General features: G+C 47.4%; 2 protein-coding genes across 7 annotated transcripts; one reads left to right on the top strand and one right to left on the bottom strand.

Moving 5' to 3' along the window:
• Positions 1-352: 352 nt before the first annotated feature.
• On the bottom strand, positions 353-7,131 carry C1H22orf23 (chromosome 1 C22orf23 homolog). 5 transcript variants are annotated; one of them, XM_024100025.3, is made up of 7 exons: positions 6,995-7,131; positions 4,957-5,077; positions 3,641-3,703; positions 2,967-3,155; positions 2,319-2,453; positions 1,450-1,550; positions 353-1,134 (listed from the first exon to the last, which is right to left on the bottom strand). In XM_024100025.3, the coding sequence occupies exons 2-7, from the start codon at positions 5,066-5,068 to the stop codon at positions 1,030-1,032; spliced, it is 705 nt and encodes a 234-aa protein (XP_023955793.2). In that variant the 5' UTR covers positions 5,069-5,077; positions 6,995-7,131; the 3' UTR covers positions 353-1,029. The 5 variants fall into 5 exon arrangements, with proteins under 5 accessions (XP_023955793.2, XP_008177538.2, XP_065437447.1 ...); XM_008179316.4 differs by lacking the exon at positions 6,995-7,131 and adding an exon at positions 6,840-6,973; XM_065581375.1 differs by lacking the exon at positions 6,995-7,131 and adding an exon at positions 6,821-6,944.
• Positions 7,018-13,445, top strand: POLR2F (RNA polymerase II, I and III subunit F). 2 transcript variants are annotated; one of them, XM_024100026.3, is made up of 5 exons: positions 7,018-7,241; positions 8,009-8,078; positions 8,908-9,038; positions 11,181-11,252; positions 13,265-13,445. In XM_024100026.3, the coding sequence occupies exons 1-5, from the start codon at positions 7,018-7,020 to the stop codon at positions 13,353-13,355; spliced, it is 588 nt and encodes a 195-aa protein (XP_023955794.2). In that variant the 3' UTR covers positions 13,356-13,445. The 2 variants fall into 2 exon arrangements, with proteins under 2 accessions (XP_023955794.2, XP_008177540.1); XM_008179318.4 differs by having other exon boundaries at positions 7,073-7,207.
• The last annotated feature ends 1,946 nt before the right edge of the window (positions 13,446-15,391 follow it).

Below are 15,391 nucleotides of genomic sequence, written 5' to 3'. Positions count from 1 at the left end.
AAGAAAAGGATGAGATTGGGGATTCCAGCAGCCTCTTGGTTCAATACAAAGGTAACTGGATGAAATTCTTTAGCTTGTGTTATGGAGGTCAGACTAGTAATGATCCCTTCTGACTTTAAAATCTATGAATATCTTGGGCCCACTGCCTTTGGCCAGGTCAGTCCTTGTCAAGATGCTCCCAGGGAACAGAAGACAAATGATCACGGAACAGACTCTCCTGCGCTGTGAACCCCAAAGTGAATTCCTCCCCGGCCCAACCCACTGTAGCCATGTTTCTAAGCCTGCATATTTTAGTGCATGAGCAAGAGACAAGTTCCTAAAGACACTCACACAAATTCTCACCAAGATGCAATCACATTAAAATCAAGGCTAATATTTATGTAAGGCAGTGTGGTTGCTCCTCCCTCACCTGCTCTGCAGCAGCAGCTGACAGTTTCCAGGGCTGTGCTGACATGAGTGATGATATGGATTTAGTGATAAGGAAGTAAACACATTAATTTTCAGCTTCCACCAGAAACAACCAGAATCCCCAGAGTCTGGGCCATATGGAAAAGGGACAGAGATTTTCATTCCGGGTGTCTGTTGTGCAGGTCAGCTTTGTTCTGACACCTTAAGGCGTGTGCCATAGGTGGAAAGCGACCTTGCTTCACCATGTTTCAGAGGCGACTGGAGCATGCTGAGGTCTTTTCATCTCCTCCTAGTCCCTCCAGAGGAGGGAACCAGTCTAATTCCCTGATTTGGTTCACCCAACCATCAAGTTCACGTAGCCATGAAACAGCTGCCTGAAGGGAGACTAATCAGTGTTGGTAGGATTTTGCAAAGACTTTCTCCTGTTTTGTACTATGCATAAATAGTTACTGCCCTCTTGGCTTTATGCAACAGGTGCTACTGACATTCCTCCGAGAGGATCTGCCTTAGATGGATAGGCGTAGACCAGTTCTGTGACCATTCTAGAGAGGAGGCCCAGCCCTGTTGGAAGGACAAGGAAAGAAGGGGTGGGAATGGTCTGCTCTGGTGTCTGGTTTTGGTCTAGCTATTGGGATCAGATTTGTTCCCCACAGGGAAGTATTTTGCCATTGCCTCTCTTACATCCTTACTCCTCTTCTTATCGATGATCTCCATCTCCCGCAGTTTCTGCAAAGAGCAGAACAAAAAGGATGACTTGGTGAGAATGCCAGAAACTCCTATTTCCTGCCAAACCTGAGAAGAAAGGATCCTCTTCCCCAGTGAAATTACATACCAAAATGACAGAGGCCTCTCTCCCGCCCCAACCTCCGAAATTCATCCCTCTTTTTCTACCTCATTGCCTGAGAGAAAATGCTGGGCTCTCCTCCTTCCAAATGTAGGCCACATCTAGTTATTGGATAGAAACCCTAGAACTCAGATCCTCCAACACCAAGGTTCCCTCAATCCTACATGCTGCAGAGGCCAGAGGGGTTCCCAAGGTACCTGTGAGATTTCAGTGAGGACAATCCCTCGATACTGCTTGCTCTGGCCCAGAGCCTCCATCTCCGCCAGGAATTCCTTCCGCTCCTGAATTTCATTCACCACTGAGCACAAGAGAAAGAGACATGCACAGAACCAGTCAAAGTGAGGACACACCAGCATTGCCTGAACTCTGACCTCCCCACTTCCCAGCTCTGTTAGAATGGAGGGGGTGGCGTAATATCTAGAATGACTCTGACTTTGCCCTCATCACCACAGTATCTTAGCATCCCCTGCATTTAAGGATAGAAATAGCCATCTCTTTATTTCTCTCTCTTCCCAGCCTATAGGAAATACAGCTTGATTTGGGGCCGGGGAGTGTTTTTAAAAGCTTATTCAGTGCAGTGGGATGTTGGGAATCACCCCATAGGATTCTACACGCCAAAGCTGAGCAGTGGTCCAGCTAAGGCCCAGTCTACATTAAAAGTTTTGTCAACGTTATTGGTTCAGAGTGTGAAAAACATCACACCCCAAAATGACATAGCTATGTCAGCAAAAATCCTACTGTAGGTGCAGTTATACTAGCAAAAAAATGTTTTTGCCTGTGTAGCTAATTTTATTTGGGGGACGTGGTATAAACTATACTGCCAAAAGCACTTTTCTGCCGGTATGAGCTGCATCTCCACTAGAAGGGTTTGCCCATATAGCTATGGTACCGTACTACTAGTATAGCTATATCAGCAAACCTTTCTAGTCTAGATAAAGTCTAATCCAGCATCCCACCTGCCACAACAAATCTCAGCTTACTAATGCATAAAGCCCACCACCCTGCCTTTTGTAAGGGGCCTGTATCTAAGGCCTTCCTTTGTGCCTTGGCCTATTTCCATACGTACGTTCTTCAAACTGGTCAGGCTCAGGTATTTCCTCTTCCTCTGTCCGCACTGGCTTCTGCTGTGGCTTCTGTTCCACCATGTCCTTTCCAGTTGCTAAGATATTTTGGAGCCTTTGCTTCTCCCTCTCTAAGTCACCTGTGGAAGATAAAGAAAACAAATCTTTGTCAGACTGAGGCAGAAGTACAGTCTCCCCACCAAGGCCCTGCTGGCAGCTGTGCCTGGACACACACAGCTGGAGATTCTATATAAGTAATTGGATAGGAAATATCTATTATGGTACATCCCATTCGCATCCTATATACAGCACAGGCACTACACGTACTGTACTGACAGCAAAAGTCCCAGCTACATTTACATCAGTGGTCTGATACCAGTCTATGAGCCATACAATTATGTCACAATAAGGTAAAGTGAAATCCTGTTCTGTTAATCAGCCAGCCAGCCAGCAGACAGGGTTGGGATGTGATCATCAGTGAAGGGAGGCACTGTCAAGAGTCCCCTCACAGCTCTGGCTTTTGTGCACCTGCCAGTGGATTCGAGAGAAGGAAGAAGGAGGCTGGAAAGCAAATAAGAGAGAGTGTTCTAGAGACTGGAGGAAAGGAAAGAGAGGAGGCAAAACTGATCCCTTAGCAGAATTTGCTCACTTACGAGTGGCCCGGGGTTTGAATTTCTCTCGGGTGTAGGCATCGCCTGCCCGGCAGATCTCGGCAGGTCGGAGATGAGGTCTGGCCAACAGAGTGACTGAAAGACAAGGCTTTGGTGGAGAGGATGCAGGCTGCGCAAGCTGTGGTTCTTTGCTGGATGTTGGGTTGCAGTGAGTGGGCAGGGAAACACCTCCTGGGAAAGGAAGGGAAGACAATGGCAGGTTAGGAACAGCCAAGTCTGTGGCTTGGTGATTTCCCTGGACCACATAATGCAGTTCCAGTATTAGTCTCATTCCCTGGACCAGTTACATGGGGAAATCCCATCCAGTCCTTATAAAGAATATTAATAGCTACCAAATTTAGCCTTAAATGGTGGAGATTGGATGCAGGGTTCAAGAGATACTGTTGTATGATGAAAGAGATGAGAACAGCTGCAGTGGACCAAATGCTGAGGAGAAAGAAATACTCCCTCCCCAATTTCTTCCCAATCCTCCAGTCTATAGGCAAATACCCTCTGTAAAAAGAACGATCTATTTATCTGGGCCATGTGAATGCTTCACCACAGCAGCTGTAAGGTGTACACAGGGGTTAGGAGCAGAAGATCAATAAGCAGCAACCTGCACAAGGCAGAGTGCATGTGTGGGGGTTGGGGGTGGACAAAGCTGAGGCATCACTCACGTTTCATGCAGTCCATGAGGTGGCGTTGCTGGAAATTGGTAAGTTTGGATTCCTCCATCATCACTGAAAGGCAAAAACCATCAGTAAAGACCCCAGCCTGAGAACTCAGCAGAAACAGCCTGAGGAACTACATGTCCACTTCAGGCAACCAGAACAAAAGGGAAGGGAAGGGCTTTGGAGGAAACTCCATATTTGTAAACGAGATCCTTTGGGAAAAGACCCAAGTGATTCATGATTCCTAAGGGATTTAGGCTGAGAATTGCAAAGGTGGGTGCCTAAAGTTAAGTTACTAACTCCATGCTTACGCACCTAAATAAGTGGCCTAATTTACAAAAGTATTGGCATTCTCCTTCATACAAAAGGAAACACCAGCTTTAAAAATGGTACATAAGGGCTGTGGTGGAGGTAAAACTGTTCTCCCAAATTTGAAAGCAAATGAGAACAGCATTTGCAGTAAGAGCAGCAAGGGAACTAGTTATAAGAGCTATCGAGCCTAATCCTTTAGCTGATCACCAATTGGGGGATCAGGATGGCATTACCCACATGATGTAGTAATGTGGAATTAGTACAACAAAGGGGTTTTATGTCTTCAACTTTGGCAACGGTTGGAGAAGGAAGACAGAACTAGGTTATTATTTAGTATGTTGTAGAACCCAGAAGTTTGCTTGGCAATAGGTGTTGTGTGTAAAAACCTAGAGAGACTGACGGGTAGATTGGATTAGACAGGCACTTTACAGGAAATACATAGAAGACAGGTTCCTGCCCTGAAAAGCTTATACACTAAAAGATGGATTTGAGATGTGAGAATATAACAGAAAGCAGGAAAGGGAGGGGTGAGGAATGGCATGGGTTACGGTGATACAATGATGGCTTTAGTCAGTTTAGGCAGATATACAGTTTAGGGGTTCAAAGTGTGTATGTGGGGGAGAGGGGGCTGCAGAAGGGGTCTTTAGGAGTTATTTGAATAAGGTGAGGAAGGAGGATGAGAGAATGGATTTAGGAAGAGCATTCCAAGCATCAGAAGCAACATGGACTACTAATGTTCTTTCTATTCTATGTAGGTTCTTTTACCATCCTAATCACTGTGGTACCTGGGCACCTTCCAGTAGTGCATTAAGCGAGTGACTAACATCTATTAGATGTGCTTCATTCTCTCTTTCATCTTCTCCACGGGGAGAATTGTGTGAGTGTTTTGGTTTGGTTTTTTAAAATGTCCATACTGCTATTATACAATGATCCAGTGAAGCCAGAAGCATGATATGAGTTTAAGGGGGTCAATGGCATTTTCACTGTTCTCCATTCAATCTTCCTGCTACCTTTCAGCAGCTCTTTTGTTTCTTTGCCATAATGAGTTGTCCCTGGAGAATGCCAGAAACCGGTTCCTTTTGGGACAGCTGGCGCTGCTCGTCTTCCGTCCTGGGAAGACATTGTGAAACCCTGAAAATGACAGTGAGGCAAGGAGTCAGTAAATCATATTCAACTTCTAATGGTTCAACTCAAAAGAACATTCTCTCTTCACTACCCTCAGTCATTCTAGGATCCCATTACACAGTCTCTACTACCTCAAAATCAACCTTAATACTTATTTAAATATAGCTAATCCATTGAAATCTTGACCCTTGAAGAGTTACTATAGTGTTTGAGGGACTGGCTGGAATCTCCCATGCCCTTTTTTATTCTCCCCTCTGTTGCAGTCACAAACCTGCTTCCAACTGAGTAAGGTTGTGAACCCCTAAAATCCACCACAGTCCTACTAAGCACTGCTCAGACTGGAATACCTTAACACCGCAAATTAAGGTGCTGTAATTGTAGTACAAGTAGACATACCCACACCAGTTTTAATCTACAGAGCGCAGGTAACAATGGTAGTGAAAATGTGGGAGCATGGACTTCAGCATTGTTAGCAATGGTCCAATAAAATATATTACCTCACTCACCTTGTCTCCCTATATAATCTTCATTAAAGCTGGTTTGATCTACAGCGGGGGTAGTCAATTATTTTTGTCAAGGTCCAAATTTCTGGGTCAAGGTATAACCAAGGTCCAGGTTCCAGGGGAAATAATAAAAAATACTAACAATAATGATAATAAGTAAATACAGGGCCGCCCGGGGGGGGGGGGGGGGGAGGGGGAAAGTGGGGCAATTTGCCCCAGGCCCCGCAGGGGCCCTCATGAGTTTTTCGGGGCCCCTGGAGTGGGGTCCTTCACTCGCTCCTGGGGCCCCGGAAAACTCTCGCGGGGCCTGGGCCCCCGGAGCTTCTTCTGCTCCGGGTCTTCGGTGGCAATTCAGCGGAGGGGGGTCCTTCTGCTCCAGGACCAACCGCCGAAGTGCCCTGAAGACCAGTGGCAGGGGGTCCTTCTGCCCCGGGACCCGCCGCCGAAGTGCCGGGTCTTCGGCGGCAATTCGGCAGCGGGGGCCCCCCGCCGCCGAAGACCCCTGGCCCCCTGAATCCTCTGGGCGGCCCTGAGTAAATAAAAAGATTTCGGGGTCTGTTCAAAAGCATCAGGCAGTCCAGATTTGGCCCACAGTCTGCCTATTGACTACCCCTGGTCTATAGTCTTCAAGGACCTTTAGCACTGCCACACACAAACACATGCACCCTCCCACCAGTCAACTCCCACCACTGGCTGAAGGAAAAACAGCCTTTTCCCTCCACATGGTGTGCAGTGATGTAGGTTCAGTTCACATCTGATATACCACAGCTGACACCACCATCCATTGCAACAGAGAAGACACCTTGCTCCACAGTACAGTGCCACAGGGGGACACTCCTCACACCTTGGCACAATACTCCTCTCACCCCACTCTGCATTGCCACAGGACAGTGCCCCACCACAACGCAATGCCATGAAACAACAGCCCACCCACCCCATTGTGTAATGCAATAGGATGATGCCCCCCCCCCCCCGAGCAATGCTGTGGGGCAACACAATAATGCAACAAAGCAAGGCCCATGACCACACAGTGCAATGGCACCTGGTGTCGCCTCCAGGCCACTACATGCATGATGCCACAGGGACACAGTAGTGGCCCCACTCACGCCCAACCAGAGTGCAATGCTGTGATGTGGCACCGGACCTCTCCCACACAGGGGGGCACCCCGGGCGGTGCAATGCCCCCTTCAACGGGGCCTCGCCACCCAGCGCCCAATGGGAGGGGAAGCCTATGGGGTGACGTCACATCGGAGGCTCGGATGCACCAGATGGGGCGAATGAAGTGCCAAGGCCATCTTCCAGTCTCCATGGAAACCCGTGCCGGTCCCTGATTGGCGGGTGGCCCGGCCCCGTCCCGGGAAGCGCAGAGATTCGGGCGTCCGCAGCGAATTCTTCTGCTTTGCTCGATCCTCTCACTCACCCCAATTAGCGGCTCCCGTTACCATGGGAACCCGCTCCGCCGTCCACTTCCGCTTACGTCAGCGCCGACCCCGGAAGTGGCTGCTTGGAGGTCAGCCGCCGCGCTCGTGGGTTACCTGCTCTGTGACGACTCCTTGCTGCTGGGGGTCTGCGGTTGGTATCGCGTCGCGAGATTCTCGCGCCGGGCCGGCAGCATGTCCGACAACGAGGACAAGTGAGAAGGAGGCGGGGGCTCGTGTCCGGCCGGGGTGAGGGGTCAGGCGGGTCTCGGCAGGGGGCGGCCCAGCGAAGGGGTGGAGGTGAAGGGGGATTCCAAGGGACGCGGGGTAGTGCAGGGGGGGCGGGTGGATGGGTGAGAGTGGGGCGGAGGGGGGTGGGTGGATGGATGGGGGGCGCTGAGGGGAGCGGGGGGATGGGTGGGGGTGGGTGGATGGGGGGCGCTGAGGGGAGCGGGTGGATGGATGGGGGGCGCTGAGGGGAGCGGGGGGATGGTTGGGGGTGGGGCATTGGACCAAGGGGAGCAGGTAGATGGGTGGAGGCGGGGAGGGTATCGAGGGGAGCAGGTGTGATATTGCAGGGGAGAAGCAGGGAGCAATGCGGGGTGGCCCGAGGGGAGCGGAGTGGGGAGGTAGCAGGGCTGCATTTGGATCTCCAACCTGGGCGGCAGCAGCCTGTAGGCTGGGATCTGGCTGTAGAGCGATAAGTGACCTTGTGTCAACTCCCATTCTTTCATGTATTTATACCTGCTCCTGTATTTTCCACTCCATGCATCTGATGAAGTGGGTTCTTGCCCATGAAAGCTGATGCCCAAATACATTTTTTAGTCTCTAAGGTGCCACAAGGACTCCACATTATTTTTGCTGATACTGACTAACACGGCTACCACTCTGAAACTTGCAACAGAGTCCTGTGGCCCCTTTAAGACTAACAGATGTATTGGAGCATAAGCTTTCGTGGGTGAATGCCCACTTCATCAGACGCATGACCTGAAACTTGTGTCTTTTATCACCCACAGCTTTGATGGCGACGACTTTGACGATGTGGAGGAAGATGAAGGGCTAGATGACTTGGAGAACGCAGAGGAGGTTAGTGCTCAAACCCTTCTTCCCCATAGCACTCTGCACAGTGCCCACATGCTTCACCTAGCCTCCTTTTTTATACAGCATGTACATTTTTCCTAGACCACTCCCAAGTTCCTGTCATCCAGGAGCTAGTGACTGGGAATGGCAATTGAACCAAAGTCCCTATGATGGCACTGCAGGGTGCCGGCTCCTAGAGCACTCAGCTGCCATAAAAAAGATGGAGAAAAGTTGTTCTCTTTTCACAGAGGGCAGGACAAGAGGCAATGGGTCACACTACAGCATAGCAGATATTGATTAAATCTTAGGAAACACTTCCTAACTGTAAGAACAATAGGATAATGGAACGGATGCCTAGGGAGGTTGTGGAAACTCCTTCACTGGAGGTTTTCAAAAAGAGGCTGGACAGCCATCTGTCTTGGATGGTTTAGATACAACAAATCCTGCATCCTGGCAGTGGGTTAGACTAGATGACCCTTGCGGTCCCTTCTAACCCTATGATTCTATGATCTTGGTCCTGTCGCGCTCTAGAGAGTGAGACACTAGGAATGGGATTAGACCCCAAGTCTCCAATATGGAAGTTCAAAGAACCAGCTGTTAGGGCACTGGACCCAGAACCTCAGAAAGCCAGTCTTGGTATCTCTGTATATTAATAAGATAAATATACACTTCCCAACTGGGCTTTCTACTCTGCTTTACTCAAAGTCCTTGGCTAGAATTCTGTGTAGACTTTAAATCTTCATTCTTTGATGGTTCCAAAGTCTGACAAAATCTATTAAGGACCTAGAGGTCCCTCAGTGTGTTTACAATAGCTTATATTCCTTTATTTCTTCAGGAGGGTCAAGAGAATGTAGAAATCCTTCCATCTGGAGAGAGACAGCAGGCAAATCAGAAGCGGATCACGACTCCATACATGACCAAATATGAGCGAGCCAGAGTCCTGGGCACTCGTGCACTCCAGATAGCGTAAGTACACTTGTTCCACACCCCAGCCTTGGCAGTGGCATCTCATGGCATTTCAAAATGTTTTTTCCATGTTTAAGTTACTTTCTTACTGTTTGGGATCTTCCATAGCTCTGATGATTACCCCCCTGCCCTGTGAGGTTCTGTGTCATAGCTACTGCCAGCTGTGAAGTGCAAGGGCCTGGAAATGTCTCTGCAGCCTTCCTAGAGCATTATACCCAGGACAGTGCTACTGATGGCATATCCTTTATGCCATCTGTCTCAGTTGCTTCTGAAGTGGGAGGCATTTCTCATCTGTAATCAGCCCTCTCTGCTGAAGGCAATGGGAGGGTGGGAGTAGTGTTCTAGGTGTATCTCCTTCCTTACCCAAGGGGAAACCAAACTCTGCTGAGAAACTCAGGATGTTTACAAATGTCAAGACCCCAGGGGAAATTCGAGGTCTTCATCCACAAATATCATATTACTGTAGAAAGTACAAATGGAAAACATACCTAAACTTTTAGATTGCAATTATTTTGAGGACAGGGATTGTCATTTACTTGCTTGGACAGCTGCTGGGACAATGGTGCCCCAGCATGGCTAGTTTCCCAGCACTACTGCACTACTACTGTTCATGTACCATCCTACCCGCTGTTCGTGGAGGACTGCTCTCTGCTTTCTCTGCTGCTTTGTCCAGTCTAATTTTAAATTATGCAAGTCAACGGGACTCGCACTCCTTGGGAGACTGTACCACAGCCTAATAATCTCAGCCTTAGGAAAGTTTATTTATATCCATCTGAAATAATGACCTTGCTTGTTTTCATCCTGTTACTCATGGTTATACCCTTTCACATCACCCCAAACAATTCCTCTATCTCTTCTTAGTCATTGCTTTGTAGAGATATTATTTGCCTAGCCATCATTTGGCAAAGCCATTCTTTGCATGTTCTTTTAATTCTCTGGAAGGCAAAAAAAAAAAAAAAAAAAAGTTCTGTGCAATGAAGTGGGTCCATCATGGCTCTGAATCCAAAACAGGCTGGTGCCTGTTGCTACATTATCTACTTTTTGCGGATACAGACTAACACGGCTGCTACTCTGAAACTTGTCATTATCTACTCAAGCTGTCTTTAATTCCAGATCTAGGCCAGCAGCATCCCCCAGTGGCCAAGTTCACACATGCAGTAGAATCTGAGTTACGAACACCTTGGGAATGGAGCTTGTTTGTAACTCCGAATTGTTAGTCGCTCTGAACAAAACATTATGGTTTACAACTGAACATTGACTTAATACAGCTTTGAAACTTTACTATGCAGAAGAAAAATGCTGCTTTCCCTTTTTTTAGTAGTTTAACACTATACTGTATTTGCTATTTTTTTTTGGTCTCTGCTGCTGCCTGATTGCGTACTTCTGGTTCTAAATGAGGTGTGTGGTTGACTGGTCAGTTCTTAACTCTGAGGTTCTACTGTAATAGCGCATGCTTCCTTTGCTGCCATCTCTTAAAAGGAAAGTTACAGATAATCCTCATCTTTGACACCCCGCTCTGACATCCCTTCCAAAAAATACATTACATTTTCTATAGTCAGGAGTCCTGGTTAAGAAAATCAGCCCCTCTCTTTCTCCCAAAACAAGATCTGCAAGATATTGAGCATCTCAGCAAAACAACAAATCCAATAGGTGTGGAGGTGGGGGGATGATTTCAGTGTGCCTTTTATTGGCTAATAAATTGTACTTATTACTGGGTTAATTTTAGAGTCCCTGTTTTCCGTCCTCACATTAAAATATATAGGGAAATGACCCCCGAAGGGATGTGGGCTTCATTGTGAATCTCAAATCCCAGCTTGTGAGCAAAACTGAGAGAAGAGCCATGCGGGGCATTCAACTAAAAACTCTGCCTGTGGCCACTTGCACCTTGTCACTAACTGCCAGACATGCTACTGCCACAATAGGAAAGGGTCTTGGGATGAGAGAGATTCCTGAAGAGCTTTGTCCTCCAAGTCAATAGAGACCTTACAAATCAGAATTGCACCTGTCATTCCGTCCTTCTTACTCTGCTGGACTTTATCTGGGTAACAGATATGTCTGTGAAGCAAGTATCCCCACATGCTTTAGCATATTTCTCCCACTTCCTTCTGTCCCCCTTGTGATTGTGAATATTCTTCCTCTTAGGATGTGTGCTCCAGTCATGGTAGAGTTGGAAGGAGAGACAGATCCTCTGCTGATTGCAATGAAAGAACTCAAGTAAGTCCTGGAGATCTTGGCAGTGAGATGTCCTTAGAGTTATGTGCCTCTCGTCAACACTCCAATGATGAGGGTTTATTTCCATTAGTTCCCGAGGCTACAGTTTGCGCACTCTCTTGATAACAGTGGGGGAATACAATCTCCATGTTCATTCAGGCAGTCTGTCCTTGCATCTGTGTCCCTCTAAATCACGGTTGTGGCTAGAATGGAATTCCTGGCCTGGGAGTATGAATCCCCCTTCCTCTTTTCAGTTCGGAATCTGTTCCCAACAGCAGGTAGCTTGGGTGTCTGTATTCTCCAGTCCTAGGAACTTCTGCAAAGTCCTACTGGTTAGCAACATTTTCCTGTTTTACTTATTGTAAATTGGAATTCATATTTTTTCTTTAACAAGGATCCTTAGGGCCCCATCATGAACTTGTTGGGATCAGAAAAGTCCCTGATTGGAACTGATTCAAATGTAGCCATTTGGACAAATTCATATTTTCACATATTTCCACTGAAAAAATAATGTTGCTTAATAGATTAAAATGACTACAAACACATGGTAGTCACATTAAGAATTCCCTGACTCCCTCCACCTGTTCCCTCCTGTATTCTGTTTCTCCCTGCTACCCAATTCCTTGTGCCACAGCTTCTGTGGTATGAGAGAGAGAGAGACACGCATACACACCTACCAGCTGCCTAGCCTGATTCCCGCCACCTCTCAGGCAGTGGAGCTTTGGATTGGTATCTAGATACTGACACACTTCATTTGAATTTCAAATGCCCAGAGTTCCTAGCACAGCCTGTGACCTAGCAGACTGGCCCATCAAATAGCTAACGATTTCCCCACTTACTCATCAGATACTGGTTTTTGAGTGGAACTGGTGTTTTTGTTTGGTTGGGATTTTTATGCTTTAATTCATTGTAGTTTGTCCTGCAGACCTTACACCCTCATAAGAGAGCCTTATCTTAACTGCATTCCTTCACCTTTATCTGCTGCCAGTACCATCTCAGTTTGTGCTCATGGCTGATCTGAAACCGCCAGAGTTGGTTCTGGTCAGTGCTAGAGTGCAAGACCTGGGAAATAATCAGAGGTGTTGTAGGAGGTAGTGATTGTTTCTTGACAGGGGGCGCTCTGCTCTGTCAATACCAAGGCAATGCCTCAGGATGGTGCTAATCGAGTGCTTTGCTACGGGAGAGGCCATCTTTTGGATAAGACTTAAAACCATTATTCTGAATGCTTGTGACCATTAAAGATCCCATGTTATTTTTCACAAACTGTAGGGTTGTAAGCCTCAGGTCCTGGCCCAGTTCCAATCTGGTTAATTACATTCTGCTGACTTAAAAATGCCTCATGTAGATTAAATTTAATTCAGTGTTTTCTAACTTTGTGTCTTGAACTGTGGTGCACTGTTGCTGGGCACTGTTAGCAGCAGCTGCGTTCTGACTTAGAGGTAGCCGTTTTTGGTGGTGGTGGTGGAAATGATCTCTGTTCTGTGCATACTTAAAATATATCAAGTGCTTTGGATGTAAAATATATCATGTACTTTTGCATGTAAATGTTAGTTGTTTATGAAATTCTTCACAACTCTCATTGCGCTATCTGAAGTGGTTTGTGGAGAACTTATCACTGTGGGTTTCCTGTCTGTCAGAACAGTAGCTTCATTTTTCAGTTCCATTGGTTCTCCCACATGCCTCTTGGGATGCGCAGTCTCTTACTGTTGTGATGTTCTGTGGCTTTAGATTGTGTCCAGTGTAGGAATTCAGCACTGCAAAGTGCTGAGCTCCTCCGTTTTTTGACTTCTTTGGGGGTGCACAGCGCCTTATAGGATTTGACCTTCCAAGGGAAAGAACTTTCATTGTAATTCCCAATCATGAGCACCCCACCACTACACCAGAAATCCGCTAATGAAACAAAACCAGCGAGTTACTAGCTCTCACCAGCATGGCACATCTGGACTCCTGTAGCTTGCTAAGAGGGTGTAATTAAAGCTCTGGCATTTTCATTTACCTCCCTGTCCTCCCTTCAGAGCTCGGAAGATTCCCATAATCATCCGCAGGTACCTGCCAGATGGAAGCTATGAAGACTGGGGTGTGGATGAGCTAATTATCACAGACTGACCTGCTTCCTGTCACTGTCCTTGGTTCCTCCTTCACCTGCAGATGCTTTTATTTTTGTTTATATTTGTGTAAATAAATAATAAACCCCCATTTTTAAGCAAATTGTGGGTTTTTTCCCCCCTTACACAGTTCAGTCTGCTGTGGCTGGGGGGAGACGGCCTCTTCCTCCTTTCCATCAATTTAGATCTGTAGTTATTCCTTCCCTCTGCCTCAGCCAGCCCTGGCCTCTCTCTTTAGAAGCACAGTGCCTGTTAACTTGCTGTTAGGCTCACTGAGCAGGGTGAGCTGTCTTTCCCTCAGTGCTTCCGCCTCAGAAGCCCTGTTCTTGTAAGCTAGTGTAAAGATTGAGGGGAGCAGCTGTTTTTCCCCCTACTTAGTGGCCCCTCATCATATTAAACCCTTGCTCTATAAAAATGATCCTGCAGCTGCCTGGCTTCCAGAAACCCTCTGAAGCAATTATGAACCCTCTGCCCACACCCCTTTTTACAACAGCCAGGGGTTGGAGTGGAGGAGACACCTCCATTGCCTTCCAGTAGACAGGAGGGCCTTTGTGCCCTGGAGCAGGTTGCCGTGGAAACCCCCAATTTCCTCTCTGATCAGGGCTGGCTCTGGGGGCTTCTCAGGAGTATCGTAGAGCGGCTCTCATCAAATCCCCCATTGTTTCTCCGCTCCTGCCCCCCATTTCTTATCAATCACCAGGATCCCCTTTCAGTGGCAATGCCCCAGCAGGAAGCGCAGTTGCTGGCCTGAATCCCCACCAACTGGGAACCTGTTCAACAACTCTAGGCGCAGTCTGTGCTTCTGCTACATATACAGTCATCCCCTCTCCCCATAAGTCTACCGGTGCTTTAGCCATTGCCCATCTGTATGTACACATGTGTTCCCTCTCCCCCCGCCCCCATCACTACAATAGCTAGAGAACCATTAACAGCTTGAGTTTTTTTTTCAACAGTCTGACTAGTTAAGAAGTTGTGACATTGTCCTTTGAGACAGCAGCAGTCATGTTAACCTCCACTGTTGACCTGGTCCAAGAGAGGAGCACAAATGGGGGCCCACTCCTCTGCCGCTAAGAGAAGCTGTTTCTCCATGGTAAAGTCCTCATGGGCCTAAACACTGCTGCTGCCTCTAGGTTTTGCCCTGAAGCCTTTGTGTGTGTGTCAGGACTTCAGCTCTTGGGGCAAAAAAGCCAACAGGAGGGTAAAACAGCTAGTGCCTTTCATCAGGGCTGATTGCATTATTAAAAAATTGCTCTTGGATTTAAAAAAACAAAACCACCACCAATCTTTGGTTGTGCATGCTGCCCCCTGCTGTAGGTTCATACCTGAAGCACAGGAGCTGTTTTGCCCTTGGATAACATTTCAGTGCCTGTGCTCTTAGAGACAGTTAACATTTGTAAAATATATACCCCACACGCACACTGTGCGTGAGTGCCCACTTTCCCTAGGGGTTTATATCCACCTGCCTGTAGAATTGTTATACAGCCCTACAATATACCAACTTCTGTACGTTACTCATATAATCACTTAACAAATCATATAGGCACCAATTAATCTCCCTCGTGTGTGTATAGGGACATGAGACATAAATAAGGGGATGGCATCTGAGGCAAGCTTAAAAAAGCTGAATAGGTCATTGGCCAAATGAGGTAAAGGGGGGACATATACCCAGCTGCATCTAGGGAAAGGGTGTAAACTCCCAGGAAGCCAAGTATTTGCTGTCCATGCCATCCTTGCCAAGAAAAGGTTAATCCACAGAGCGATGGCCTTCAGCCCTCTTCCCCCACCCCTCCATGGAATCCTTTAATCACGTTGGCGCGGTGAAATTTCAGTCATGAACGGTGTCTTTGTGCAATCGTTTTGGCGTCCGCAATGGAGCGCAGGGGTCGTTTTCTCGGCCCTTTTTTTTTAAATGGCTTCTTTGTTTCATACCCGCCTTCTTCCCCCACCCCACCCCCCAGCATTGCATCTGTATCAGATACGATTAAAGAGATAGCAAAGGACTCTGGGCCAGCTCCTGCTTGGCTGCAAGGGGCGTGT

This window comes from Chrysemys picta, chromosome 1 (assembly GCF_011386835.1).
Source record: "Chrysemys picta bellii isolate R12L10 chromosome 1, ASM1138683v2, whole genome shotgun sequence".
In the NCBI taxonomy this organism is placed as follows: domain Eukaryota; kingdom Metazoa; phylum Chordata; order Testudines; family Emydidae; genus Chrysemys; species Chrysemys picta.
This window is presented reverse-complemented; position numbering and strand designations above follow the sequence as displayed.

Bases quoted from the DNA above. Each gene is read 5' to 3' on its own strand.
- C1H22orf23 (XM_065581375.1), bottom strand. From the start codon at position 6,883: ATGGAGACTGGAAGATGGCCTTGGCACTTCATTCGCCCCATCTGGTGC. The intron at 2,454-2,966 runs GTAAGTGAGCAA...TATCTTCCACAG, and splicing joins ATTCAAACCCCGGGCCACTC to GTGACTTAGAGAGGGAGAAG. The intron at 1,551-2,318 runs GTACGTATGGAA...TCTTGTGCTCAG, and splicing joins GCCTGACCAGTTTGAAGAAC to TGGTGAATGAAATTCAGGAG.
- POLR2F (XM_024100026.3), top strand. From the start codon at position 7,018: ATGGGAACCCGCTCCGCCGTCCACTTCCGCTTACGTCAGCGCCGACCC. The intron at 7,242-8,008 runs GTGAGGGGTCAG...TATCACCCACAG, and splicing joins GGGGCTCGTGTCCGGCCGGG to CTTTGATGGCGACGACTTTG. The intron at 11,253-13,264 runs GTAAGTCCTGGA...TCCTCCCTTCAG, and splicing joins ATTGCAATGAAAGAACTCAA to AGCTCGGAAGATTCCCATAA.